The sequence below is a fragment of the Dermacentor andersoni genome, chromosome 2 (assembly GCF_023375885.2).
Source record: "Dermacentor andersoni chromosome 2, qqDerAnde1_hic_scaffold, whole genome shotgun sequence".
NCBI classification, from domain to species: domain Eukaryota; kingdom Metazoa; phylum Arthropoda; class Arachnida; order Ixodida; family Ixodidae; genus Dermacentor; species Dermacentor andersoni.
The window spans coordinates 204,847,514-204,862,062 of record NC_092815.1 but is presented as its reverse complement, the minus strand read 5'-3'; the positions used below and the strand labels follow the sequence as shown (position 1 = coordinate 204,862,062).

The window sequence follows — 14,549 nt, the reverse complement described above, 5'->3', positions numbered from 1 at the left end:
CTCTGTTTTTATTCACCTAATTTACCCACCCGATTCATGGCTGATCCGCCAATGTGGGCATGTGCCACAACCACTGAGGTCAACAACAGCAACGACCCGCGAGCCTACGACCTGTGGTCTCTACATCCCGCTGGAAGAAAGATCCATTATACTGCGTCCTGTGCTTAAGTGTACGCAATAGTTGTAAGCGTGTAATAATTCATAACGGGACCACAGCGCCAAAGGCGTCAGCGCTGGCCGTATTACCGTGAGCACATCGGCAGCATTTTGTTTCTGCAGGCGTTGAATCCGAAGGTAAGGAAGAAGAAGAAGAAGCAGTAGCCATGTTCTACGCCCTGCTCGCATGGGTTGCGGCCACGTCCTTGCCGCGACTCCTTCTTGTCGCTGGCGCTCCATTCGACGCCCCTGAAGACGAAGAGCTGTGGTCGCTGGGCGCGGGTCACACGCCCCACTACAGCGAGCGACTCGTGACCGAGGGGGAGCCCTTCTCGCTCAGCTGCCGGCTGCGTCCAGGGCTGGACGCCGGGTCGTGGCTCAAGGACGGCCGCAGTATCGACGCAGCCGCCGGGTACGAGTTGCGGGAGCAGCCCGCCAGCGGAACTTCGGAGGAGAGGGTGAGCCATGCGCAGTCTCCGAAGCGCTCGGCCGCGTGCCCACCTTGCCAGGGCCGTGGTTCGTTAAGATGTTCCACGAAAAACAAGCACCGCACAGGAAGAGGTGCAGCAGTCTGAGTGTGCAAGTGAACAAGTTTCGGGCAAAACTCGTCTGCGATGACATTCCAGGTACGCGAATAGCCGAAAGGCGTCATGTATGAGGCGTGTAGTGCAACCTGGAATCGTTTCTCGCACTTCCCTCTGGACACGCTGCGCCACACAGCGGCGCCGCCGAGAAGTCGGCGCGTACCAGTGGCACGTACCCAGTGGTACTTACCCAATGGTGCATACTCACGGGAACGGTGCACATATTTAAACGGTACTACTTTTGGGTTCGGCATACAATTTTCAACGCTGCTTAGGTTAGGTTAGGTTAGGTTAGCCGCCGTGGGGTCGAGACGACCCCACGGCGGCTTTAGGGTTCTCGCTGACTAAACGTGCTCCTAATGCGTGTGCCATTGCACACGTCATGTCGCAGCAATGTGCTTCACTAAAGGCTTCACTTAGTGCACGCGTCATTGGACACATGGCGGCGCCACGTCATGAGCGTGTAACATTTATTTATTTATTTATTTGTACATACTGCAGCCCAATCGGGCTATTGCAGGAGTAGGTGCGAAAGGCAGAGAAATGAAAATAGTAATACAGGCAATACGAACAATACAAACCAACACAAACCAAAACTATTCAATGGCCGCCAAGAATAAGCTTAAAAAAGAGAACGAATAGTACCAGGCAAAGAATTCCAGTACTCGATTACACGGGGAAATAAATTGTATTTAAAAGTGTCCGTACCGGCAAAACAAGGTGCCATGTTTATGTGATGGTGACTTCTTGTATTAGATGGTTTTGCATCTGACATGAGCACGTTTATGGCGTTCCGAGATCACCAATAGGCAGTTTTAGTTACACGTACGCAGAGACTTGACGCACGCAAACGTGAAAGCTCTACGTACCATACGCGCACTGCACCTGAAGCGCTTCTAGCTACACGGACGCGACGCACGCTATGGATGGGTGGATGTTATGAGCGCCCCCTTTGGAACGGGGCGGTGGGTTGCGCAACCAAGCTCTTGCTATTATACTGCCTAATGTCCTAGCTAGTCTAACAATTAAAAAAAGACACTATGAACTCCCACAACCAAATTTTCTGATCTCCTATTGCGAACTGTGCTTTTGTACGTCTCCGTTTTTTGTTGTTTCCCTACTTTATTCCACCAATCCTCCAATCGCCTGTTACTAATCCCTATTGGGGACATGTTTACTTTTCCACTGCTCTCGCTGAACCCAAGGCCTTCAAGGAGGTCAGTGGGGCCTAAATCGGCCGCTGGGCAGATGTCTTCACATTCTAATGAAACATGCTCCATAGTTTCCCTAGCTTTACCGCAGCAAGCACATGTTTCTTCTTCCTTCTTATATCTCGCTTTATAGGTGCGCGTTCTAAGGCACCCCGATCTCGCTTCGAAAAGTAATGAGCTTCCCTTATAGTTATCATAAATTGTTTCTTTCCTGATTTCTTTCTTTCCTCTTAAGTAGTTACTCATGGCACGTTTCTTTTCCATTGCCGCCACCCATGAGATTATTTCAGCCTCTCTAACTTTACGCTTGACTTTCCTTGCTGCTGTGTTACCCACCCTACAGGCCGCATACTTGCTGGTAAGCTTCCTAGTCATTTTACTCCACTGTGAATCAATGTTTTTCTCAATATTAATCAATATTAATTTTCTCCTCGCTCATCATCCCCTCCCATTCAACGCAAACGGTGTTTTCAAGGTAAATCTCTCTCACAAGCTGTAGACAATCGTCACCTTTGCCTTCCCCTTCCAGAATATACCACAACATGTTGCGGTTTACGATGTCATAGGGTCCTGTAATGTCTAAAAAGGCCACATACAACGGTCTGTGTTCTACTTTTTATATTTCAATACACTTGGTAAGAACAAACAAGCTATAATCCAAACGCGTACCCATTCTGAAGCCATTCTGAAGCTCTCCCAATATGCCATCATTCTCTGCCCATGCTTGAAGCTTTAATTTGATTGCCTGCATTGCTAGCCTGTATATTACCGATGAAATGGTCAACGACCTATACGATTGAATTCTATGTTTCTCCCCCTTACCTTTATAAATTAAATTCATTCTGCTTTGTCGCCAACTGTCTGGTATTCGTCTCTCTTTCAAAGTTTTTCCCACTACTTTCACTAGAGCTTCCTTACAGTTTGGCCTTATTTCATTAGTCAGCCTAAGGGTAACCTTGTCTAGCGTTGTGGATGTGCGCTTAAGAATTTTCTCTTCCGCTTTCTTCCAGTTGAAATTTGTCAGCACCAACTCCATTTCCACTTGGGTCTCTTTCATGCTCTTCTTTTTTCTGTAAATACAACCTCGTCATTGCCATGGAAAGATTCGGCTGTTACTTTTCGAATGTAATTTATTGCCGCTTCTCTTTCCAGTCTGTTTTCATTTTCGTCTAGGATATGTTGTTGTATTGTTGTTGACTTCTTGCCTAATAACTTTATGTGGTTCCAAAATATTCTATGTGCGGCCTTCTTTTTCTCACGTATTTCTGACAACCAACGTTCACTTTCACCTTTTAATTTTGCTTGCCCCAGTATTTGAACCATAGACTTTTTCTCCAGGTATATTTCCCATTTACTGGCAACTTCATCCTGCGGCAACTACGCCTTCTTTGTCTGCCTGTGCTCTCGAGATGCTTTCTGTCGTTCGGCGATCGCTTCTCGTATCTCCTTGTTCTACCAGCTTTTCGGTTTGCTTTTTCTTTTCCAACGAACATGTTCTTTCTTTTTCCGTATTTCTGTCGTGATTACACTTAGAAGCTCACCATATTCCCACTCTTTATTTCGCCATTTCACAAGTTCTTCCTCGACTGTAGTGACTATATTTGTTATTTGTTGAGCTTTCAAATTTAGACTGGTGATTTCGCACTCTTTGCTCTCTTTTCCAACTACATATCCCATTTTCAATATGATGGGTTTATGGTCACTCCCTATGCTGCTATACCCTTCCTCATCAATGCCATTTCTCTCAGCTTATCATGAATTCTTTCTGCCATGAGACCGTAATCAATGGTTGATTGCCGGTTTCCCATTTCTCACGTGATCTGCCCTTCACACTTAGGCCCTGTATTCACTATAACGAGGTTATGTTGCTCACAAATGTCTGGCATTGACTTCCCGTTGTTGTCGGTATAGCCATCTAAATCCTATATGTGGGAATTCATGTCCCCTAATAGGACAATTTCAGCACCATTCTCGAAATCCTTAATATGAGCGCTTATGCATTCCATTAACTCTTTATTCTTCTCTGCGCAATTATTTCCGGTCCACAAATACGTAACGCACAGCCAAGTTTTTTCCCCACTCATTGTACCTGATAACCAAAGATGCTCTTGACATTGTGAATTTACTCTTTTCCATTTGGCTCCCTGATCGATGAGCATTCCGACCCCCCCTCCCTTTCTTTCCGACTTAGTTCTGTTGCACCCTTCCCCAACATAATTCTCAATAACTGGCGGGTCTTCTGAGTCTCTAAGGTGCGTTTCTGCAGCCGTATACACCCCTATTTCTTCGTTATTTAACTGCTTCTCAATCTCTGCCCATTTTTCATTTCTTCTGCCCCCCTGCATGTTTATGTAGCCTATTGCACGGCGAGCGCGCTTTCTTGCTTTCCTCCTTTTTCTGTTATCGATGGCGATGCTCTTCTGATGTTCCCCTAGGGGACCTTCTACATTAATACCTACTCTGGCCTCCTGAGCGCCCGCGGGCCCCCTAAAAAAGCAACAGCGCGACCACCAAGTCGGCAGCCCACTTCTCGTGCCAGCGTGTAATTGAAGTGGATCCCGTCTCGTTTAAAACCAGCACATCTTCTCACTTCCCTGTTTACTTCGACAACTTCGAAGCCTTAAAGCGACACATGGTCGCTAAAAGCGACCATGTATCACCAGGTATAATCACTGCTGTAGCCATTTGTATCCAAGACAAATCAAAGGCAAGCCAGTCGAGTTGGATTGGCGCGCAAAACACGCAAAATTGTGTTATTGTGTAGATCGGAGCTTCACAATGCCTACAAGTGCTATACCGCATGTTGTCCTCGAAGGGTTGCAGTCCCTTACATCTCGGTGCAGCGGTGGCGTAGAGGTAGAACACCCGCCTCGCGTGCAAGAGGTCCGTGGTTCGAATCCCGGTGCCGCCCAATTTTCCACCGGATTAAAAAAAATCCGCGTGTTGATAAAATTGCATAAACAGGCCTGGAGTGTGGCCTCATCCCGGTGACCAGAACCGGTAACGCACTCCCTCACCAGAGCAGGATTGGCCACCCTGGTGCAGTACTTAACCACAGCCTCCTATATGAACACAACAATAAAACCCCGGCCCCTCAGTCTCCAGCAGCTGCGAACCAACTGACCACGGCGGCGGTCAGACCTGCGACGCTGCAGAGGGTGCTAAGAATCCCTGGCTCCGGACAGGCCACCATTGGAATATGAACCTGGCAACGTTTAACGCTAGAACGTTATCTAGTGAGGCGAGTCTAGCAGTGCTATTATTTTAGAGGGCAGTAAATGGGATATAATAGGGCTCAGTGAAGCTAGGAGGCCAAAAGAAGCATATACAGTGCTAAAAAGCGGGCACGTCCTGTGCTACCGGGGCTTAGCGGAGAGACGAGAACCAGGAGTCGGATTCCTGTTTAATAAGAACATAGCTGGTAACATACAGGAACTCTATAGCATTAACGAGAGAGTGGCAGGTCTTGTTGTGAAACTTAATAAGAGGTACAAAATGAAGGTTGTACAGGTCTACGCCCCTACATCCAGTCATGATGACCAGGAAGTCGAAAGCTTCTATGAAGACGGGGAATCGGCATTGGGTAAAGTAAAAAAAAAATACAGTATACTGTTTGCAGGGACAACACGGCCGCAATTAGTACATGACCGGGGTAGTTGGAGAAGTATAGGAGAGGCCTTTGCCCTGTAGTGGGCATAACCAGGCTGATGATGATGAGGATGATGATATGTAAAAATACTGAAAGATATATATAGCGGCTCCACAGCCACCGTAGCCCTCCATAAAGAAAGCAACAAAATCCCAATAAAGAAAGGCGTCAGGCAGGGAGATGCCATCTCTCCGATGCTATTCACAGCGTGTTTAGAGGAGGTATTCAGAGACCTGGATTGGGAAGAATTGGGGATAAGAGTTAATGGAGAATACCTTAGTAACTTGCGATTCGCTGATGATATTGCCTTGCTTAGTAACTCAGGGGACCAATTGCAATGCATGCTCACTGAACTGGAGAGGCAAAGCAGAAGGGTGGGTCTAACAATTAATCTACAGACAACTAAAGTAATGTTTAACATTCTCGCAAGAGAACAACAGTTTACGATAGGTAGCGAGGCGCTGGAAGTGGTAAGGGAATACATCTACTTAGGACAGGTCCGGATCCGGATCATGAGGCTGAAATAATCAGAAGAATAAGAATGGGCTGGGGTGCGTTTGGCAGGCATTCTTAGATCATGAACAGCAGGTTGCCATTATCCCTCAAGAGAAAAGTTTATAACAGCTGTGTCTTACCAGTACTCACGTACGGGGCAGAAACCTGGAGGCTTACGAAAAGCGTTCTACTTAAATTGAGGACGACGCAACAAGCCATGGAAAGAAGAATGATTGGTATAACGTTAAAGGGAAGCTGAAGAGTCTGTCGAATTCAATAAGATGCTCATATACGGATGCGGGAACCTTATAAACCATGTAGGTAAAATTTGGGGGTTTTTTTTCACTTAGGAGCGACGTAATCGTCGGTTGAAATTGTGCTGTAGCTCCGCCCCCTGTCAAATGCCTCCCGCTGCTGATGACGCTGACGATGCGAGGGGAGACCGGAAACCGCGGTGTTGTGACGTCAACTCTAGTGTTTCATTCCTTCGCAGCGTCCGCGACCGTGCCTGACCGCGCTTGTTTCTGCGTGCGTGCCATCGTAATCTGCTTCGATCGACCCTGCATTCCTTTCTTGGTGCGTCTGCGTGTATGTAGAGTGGTAGTCAACGTGCGTGGTAGTCAACGTGAGTGGTAATCAACCTGAGTTGTAGTCAACGTGGTAGTCAACAGATGAAGGTCACTACACGTACTGCAGGAACCGGGAAGCTTTTCACGCGTTTAAATCGTCTTTGTAGATTGCCGACAGCTTTGGACAGCGCACAAATGCCGACGATCGCATCCCCGCTTACGTTCCACGAGGAGGCATGCAGAAACACAACACTACAGTTGTTTGACCGGAAACGAGCTCACTAGATCGGCGAAAGATCGGCGAGATCACTAGATCGCTTTGCAAAAAACGTACTCACCAAAGAGCATTTCCAACACGAGGAGATCCCAAGACTTTGCTTTCGTTCGCGTCGAAAGCACTGCTCGCACCAGCATCGTTTGCTTCTTCGAAAGGCCGGCTCTTCGCAATCGGCTCGTACATGTAGGGAGTAACGCCGAAGTCCTCAGAAAAACGCAGTTTCTCTAAATTTTCCATTACCGTCTCAGAAAAACAGCACCAAACTACCTGGCACCGCGCTTCATGTGTAGCGGCAGCGGTCGGTTACTAGAGTTGACGTCACGAGGCGCCCGACCAATCACAGGCGGAAACGAGACGCGCGAGCTGGGCGTGTCCGCTGCTGCACTTTTCGTCGAAATAAAATATATTTGCGCTTTTTTTCGCTCAATTTCGATACGATATTCGAATTCGGAGGGTTGAAAACCATTATGTACAGATGTTCACTCATTTTTTCTGGAAAACCTTTCAGCTTCCCTTTAAGGGATAAGAAAAGAGCAGATTGGGTGAGGGAACAAACGCGAGTTAATGATGTCTTAGTTGAAATCAAGAAAAAGAAATAGGGCATGGGCAGGACACGTAATGAGGAGGGAAGATAGCCGATGGTCATTAAGAGTTACGGAATGGATTCCAAGGGAAGGAAAGCGTAGCAGAGGGCGGCAGAAAGTTAGGTGGGCGGATGAGATTAGGAAGTTTGCAGGGACAACATGGCCGCAATTAGTACATGACCGGGGTAGTTGGAGAAGTATAGGAGAGGCCTTTGCCCTGCAGTGGGCATAACCAGGCTGATGAGGATGATGATGATATGTAAAAATACTGAAAGATATCTATAGCGGCTCCACAGCCACCGTAGTCCTCCATAAGGAAAGCAACAAAATCCCAATAAAGAAAGGCGTCAGGCAGGGAGATACGATCTCTCCAATGCTATTCACAGCGTGTTTACAGGAAGTATTCACAGACCTGGATTGGGGAGAATTGGGGATAAAAGTTAATGGAGAATACATTAGTAACTTGCGATTCGCAGATGACATTGCCTTGCTTAGTAACTCAGGGGACCAATTGCAATGCATGCTCACTGACCTGGAGAGGCAAAGCAGAAGAGTGGGTCTAAAAATGAATCTGCAGAAAACTGAAGTAATGTTTAACATTCTAGGAAGAGAACAGCAATTTACAATAGGTAACGAGGCACTGGAAGTGGTAAGGGAATACATCTACTTAGGGCAGGTAGTGACGGCGGATCCGGATCATGAGACGGAAATAATCAGAAGAATAAGAATGGGTTGGGGTGCGTTTGGCAGGCATTCTCAGATCATGAACAGTAGGTTGCCATTATCCCTCAAGAGAGAAGTGTATAATAGCTGTGTGTTACCAGTACTCACCTACGGGGCAGAAACCTGGAGGCTTACGAAAAGGGTTTTACTAAAATTGAGGACGACGCAACGAGCTATGGAAAGAAGAATGATGGGTGTAACGTTAAGGGATAAAAAAAGAGCAGATTGGGTGAGGGGACAAACGCGAGTTAATGACATCTTAGTTGAAATCAAGAAGAATAAATGGGCATGGGCAGGACATGTAATGAGGAGGGAAGATAACCGATGGCCATTAAGGTTTACGGACTGGTTTCCAAGGGAAGGGAAGCGTAGCAGTGGGCGGCAGAAAGTTAGGTGGGCGGATGAGATTAAGAAGTTTGCAGGGACGACATGGCCAGAATCAGTACATGACCGGGGTGTTTGGGAAAGTGTGGGAGAGGCCTTTGCCCTGCAGTGGGCGCAACCAGAGTGATTATGATGATGATGATGACGCCTCGGAATAAATGCAAGTCGCTTTTAGGAAAACGAAGTCGCAGAGCTACCTTGTCGGCGTGTTTGGCTGCCATCTTGGAATTATGCTCTCGCTTGTTCGAGTTCTCGCGAGACCGCCGCGCGGAGCTCTGTACGTGCGCAAGGAACGCGCACAAACTTTTGAGTCTCACGTGCGTTCGTGACACTCACGCAAACCCTTTGCGCTCTGGACAGGCGCACTGCTCACAGGTAAGAGCTCTAGGTACCCAAAGCGTTTACGTACGTGAAACTAAAGCTGTCTAATTATGTGGAGGACGCTTAAGCTTCGCGGTTAAGAATGAAACGTTATAGTATTCAAAGATTGCCGACTGCTTCTCACGATTCCCGACAACCGCAGCTTTCTTGCTCATGCACGAAGGCGAGTGCCATCTGGATGGCGTTGTTGCAAGGAAACGAGTGGGCCGCGCCGCTGCATGAATGGTAGAAACGCTGGGAGAAGGTTTTGTGGTTGAGTTTCCTTGTAACATAATTATGTTGTCTCGAATATTCACATTGCAATCCGACGCTACCCTGTCTGTAGGTTTTGTTAGGTCATACTTTACGACTTGTCTAAGGCATTTTACTTTGAGAAATTTAATTAGTTCAGTAACGTCTCTGCACTACGCGCAAGGCCTGCCTGGTTGTGGTTCGGAATGTTTTTTTCGCGAAACGACGTCAAACAGCGACCAGCGACACTGGACTTTTTTATCTACACGGGGCTCTCAACGCTGTCGCATTCCCACACGTAAGCAGTCTTAGGTGTGTCTGCTGAATATTTTTACTGCACTTCCATTTGCGCCACGTATACATGCATCAACAACTGGCATAGAAGTGTCTTATGAATTTTGCTCACAGGCAAGCGAGTGCGTTGAAAGGCTTGGCGCTTTTAGATTTGGATTTACAGAAGCGCAGTTTGAACGCGAGCGAGAGCTTGCGCGGACAAGGAATGCGCGGATGACGCAAGAAACCAAAGAATTACGCCTCCAACAACAGGGGAAGCTTCTGAAGAGGGCGCAGTGCAACGAAGAAGGGCGTGTCGGTGGGCAATTACACCAGAAAAAAAGAAAGCTGCCGCAACACTTGCTTCATTTACCAAACACGAGATTGGTAGTAAAAGTGACTTTACTGGGAAGGTCATCGGTGGGTCCGTGGTACGCTTTCAAGTTGCTTATATATCAAAATATGACAGTCCTGGATTTAAGGGTTGCATCATAGGCTTCATAAGTAATGATTACAAAGAATGCTATGAACAATACGATTATTCGACAGTGGGCAGTTTCTGCCGTAATTTTTTTCCTTTACTGTATCTCTGGGTTGTGTTGCATGGATATAACATTTGTACTTTTTTTGCATTTGCGTTGCTTAGAGCTAGGTGCGCACGCATGTCATCCTTTTATGCTGCGTATGTGATATTTCTAGTGCATCGACAAATTTCATGCACGTATGAACTTATGTTTTTCGCTTGACACATTTATGGCAGCTATTAGTTCTCATTCCTTCCATTTCTTATTTATATTTTGTGCTGCATTCCTGCTGCAAATGTATTTGCAGTGTTAGGGTACGCAGACCCTCGTAAAGCCACATTATTGTGGGCTTTGTCTGCTCGAAGGACATCACGAAATGATGTCCACTAAAGGAATTTAACGCAATTGAACAATAAAAGACGCGCGTCTGTATATGAACGCCTCTTTTAGCCGAACTTGAGTACAGCCGGGATCTGTCCATGGCCATGCACGTTGCCAGGTGCGCAGGCGCTCGTGTGCATTGCAGCATGTCGTTGCCCAGTCGTGTCAAGAGGCGAGCGTATGCGCCTAAATACTGGGTAAATTTTTTGCCACGAAATCACACTATGTGCATTTTTTTCTGAAAACTGTGACCTCCGCTGAGAAGGCTAGAGTGTTACGGCGCTTATGCTCGCACATGAAGTTTCCAACGCTCGTCGCATTCAGAAAGTGTTACAAGGCGAAACATTTTGAAGATCTGACGCAGTGCGGGAACCTATATTATGCGAAGCATGTTGCAGTTACCTGACTATCCAGCATTGTTTGATGTTCAGGAAAAGCGTTAACTGGTGGACCAGCGTGTTTGCTTGCATCGGGTAGTAAAGTGCCCGCAAGAGGGTGTGAACACCCTCTTGGCAACAGCATGATGTCTACGGGGGCCCTCCGACGCGAATCCATGCATGTGGGTTCTTGGGTTCTACATGGGTACGCAACGGGCGTTAGCGAGAGAAACACAGATTGTGACGCGGTCTGCGACTAAGTGTTATGCAATCGTACGTACCGATGTTTATGTCATGTGATCTCTGGTAAAGGGGCAATGGCATTTATACTCCGACGAAGAAATGTTAAAACAAAATAGGGCCGATCCTATGAAGTCGGCACAACGACGCACAGTTTCTACAGGTAATACTAGCTGCTGCGAGGAAAGTAAAGGGGAATGTGCGCTGATTCCGGAGATCATGCAGTCAAACACAGTGTCGTAAAGCTCGAGCTTTCACGCGGAAAGACGAGGAAATGCCACGCGGCGTATGCGCCAAATGTTGCAAAGAGCTGAACCGCTTTAGAACGAGAGAAGTGTTCGTGCGATCGTAGCCTAATGATTAGAGCACCCGGATGTTGCGGTCGACTGCAGAGTCCCGATTCCACCGTCGGTCACGCATCCATTATTTTTTTTAGAACCATACGAACGAGACGATTAAAAGGGGAGGCTAATAATGCGCTGTCCGAAAACGGTTGGTGGCACAATGAATGGTGGACGTGAGAGCCTGCTTTTGCAGCAGCAGAAACCTTGTTTAATGTGCCTACCGCGCTCTCCGTTTCACTGTAGCTTTGTACTGTCTGATATCTTTTTTGCGAGAAACGTGTGCGCTCTGCTCTCAAAAATAATTGGGCAGGCCTGTGTCAGAGACTTAGCTGTGAGGGAACGTGGAACGTCTTATGCGTGCTGAAGAGGCTGAGTGGGCACTATAGGCAGAAATGACGTTAGCAAATAAAGTCACGTATAGTCACGCAATACAAGCTTACATGCCTAACTGAGTGCCTGAGTGCCTGTCAATTTATATATGCTCACTGCACAGAATGAATATTTTTGAACCCTACAAATGAACATAAAATAAGACTGCTTTACCGTGACCTGAGTAACAGTAGTGCCTGTGATGCTGACGGCCTGCAAATCAGGCCTGTTAGCTATGTGTTTGATATTATTTCACCTGTTCTTGCTCATATCTACAATATCTGTCTCTCCCAAGGCCAATTCCCAAAAAGAATGCAGATGGCAAAGGTGCTCCCCATATTCAAAAAAGGTGATAAAACACTTATTTCGAACTACAGACCCATTTCCATACTCCCGATTTCTTCCAAAGGAGTAGAGAAGATAATATTTTGTAGGTTATCCTGTCTTCTCGACAAACATAACTTATTAACCCCACATCAACACGTTTTCCACAGATTCATGTCGACTGAACTAGCACTCCTTAAGCAGAAAGAACTAATCATTGAAAATTTTGAGGCACGTTTATTAACCTTAGGTGTATTTGTCGACTTATCTAAAGCCTTCAATTCTATCGATCATAAACTTTTGGTTCGTAAACTAACGTATTATGGCATCCGAGGCATCGCCCTCAGCTTACTTGAATCTTACTTGAGTCACAGAAAGCAATTCCTGCATGTAAATGGATTATCATCCAGTGTCTTTCCTGTTCATGTAGGTGTCCCACAAGGAAGCATCTTGGGCCCTCTTTTGTTCAATATTTTCGTCAACGACTTTATTAACATTGATTCTGGCACAATGTAAATTATGTATGCCGATGACACCACACTTCTTTTTTCATCCAAATCCCTGGATGACCTGGTCTTACGTGCTAACAGTGTGCTCTCTAAAGTACACCAGTGGTCCCTCGAAAATGGTCTAACAATCAACTCCGCAGCAACCAAAGCCTTACTCTTTCATCCAAGAAATATGAATGTCGTGCTACCTGGAGATATTGTGCTTAACTCCTGTACTATTCAAGTTGTACAATCAATCAAATGTCGGGGTGTGCACTGTGACCATGATATGACATGGCGCTCTCATGTAGATTTCCTCACCGGCAAACTGTCCCAGGTGTTGGGTGTTGTACATTCCTTTAGATACCTGCCGCAATCCGTGAAATTGCTGATTTATACCTCACTTTTTTTCAGTCACCTAAATTACTGCTGCCTCGTATGGGGGACAACTTCTGCCGCAAAAATTCACAAGCTGTTTGTTATCCAGAAGGAATTTCTTCGTGTCATTTGTAATAAGCCTTGTGATTTTCATTCCACTCCTCTTTTCAGTGCACTTAGAACCCTTAAATTGCCTGCCCTAATAAACCCGCGACGGTTGTCAACCTACAGAAGATATGAGAAAAATATTGGCGCCCTCAGCTCTCTCGCTAATCTCACAAAACGAGAAACCCCTTACACAACTCGAGCTCCTGAGACTTAGTGTGTTCCTCAACTTCGTAATAATTATGGCCAGCAAATGTTATGCCACTGGCTGCCCCGTTTACTCAATGGTCTTACCAGATGCAATATCGATGTGCTCACTTGTTCCGCAAAAAATCTGCGTGTAAGTGTTTCTGCGTTCTTGACTGTGTATGGCTGTACCTTGTGATTTTTGCCTTTGGTGTTCTTGCTCTTTTTTTTATTTTTTCTCCTTTTTTTCTTAACACGTTTCTCACCTGCCCTGCTGCTGCCATTGTAAACGGAACCTGGGGCCAGTCAAGCTGCTTTCGCTGCAGCTTTTTCCCCTTGTTCTTCTGCCACAACCATGTACCTCCTTGCTCGTGGAAATAAATAAATAAATAAATAAATAAATAAATAAATAAATAAAACTTCTGTTACAGCTAGAGAGGGGTCTTAAGGTCTATTTTTCCAATCGCTCTCGCTTCATATTCGTAATGGGCCCGTCGTTGTCAAAGGTAGTGAGCGGAAAGTAGCCCCCTTTGCCTTGATGTCCGAATCTTTTCCTGCCATCTTGGGACCCTACGTGTCGAACGCGGGTGCTGCCATAGCCAAGAAAGTGCGAAATTTATGCAAACATTTGTACGCTTATAAGTTTTATAACTCCTGATGAGCATAGATTTGTGTTTACTGGATTATGCACACTATGGCTGGGTGGTGAGCTCAAATAAGCGTACTGTCAAGCGATGCCACTCTGAAGGTCGAGAGAGGCTAAATTTATCTCCAATTGCGTCTTGCGTGACACGACAACAGCGTCATCTGTGGCCGTGACAGATGCATGATCGAGTAACGATGTCTTGCCTCTACACAACCATATGTAACTAAGACACGTGAGTGGTACGGTTGCAAAGACATGAGCGACAATATTAAAACATGTTTTCTTAGCATGCGGCTTCAGGAAGCGACCCCTCTCTGACCGATTTTAAACCCATTTCATGTCAGAAAGCAGAGGGCAAAAGGGAAGGCAGGGTTCAGGCCTCTTCCCACAGGTGCACGAAGGGGAGCAGGATGTGAGGTGAAGGGCAAGTTGAAAGCGCGAGAAAATCGTGCGGTAGCGAAAGGCACACGATAGAGCCAATCAAGTTGCCCTTATTCAGTGTCTGTTGTGTGGCATGCTCTCGCAACATCTTAACATTCTGGTGGTGGTGGTGGTAGAAGTAGTAGTAGTAGTAGTAGTAGTAGTAGTAGTAGTAGTAGTAGTAGTTGAAGGTGGTGGTGGTGCTAGCAGTAGTAGGTGGTGGTGGTGGTGGTGGTGGTGGTGGTAGTGG

At 46.4% G+C, this 14,549-nt stretch overlaps 1 protein-coding gene across 1 annotated transcript in view; it reads left to right on the top strand.

Moving 5' to 3' along the window:
- The first annotated feature begins 323 nt into the window (after positions 1-323).
- Positions 324-14,549, top strand: part of LOC126540211 (protein sax-3-like) — a 70,969-nt gene continuing 56,743 nt past the window's right edge. Inside the window, exon 1 of the mRNA XM_055076270.1 lies at positions 324-614. Within this exon, the coding sequence (XP_054932245.1) occupies positions 324-614 (291 nt within the window). The remainder of the gene's footprint in view (positions 615-14,549) is intronic.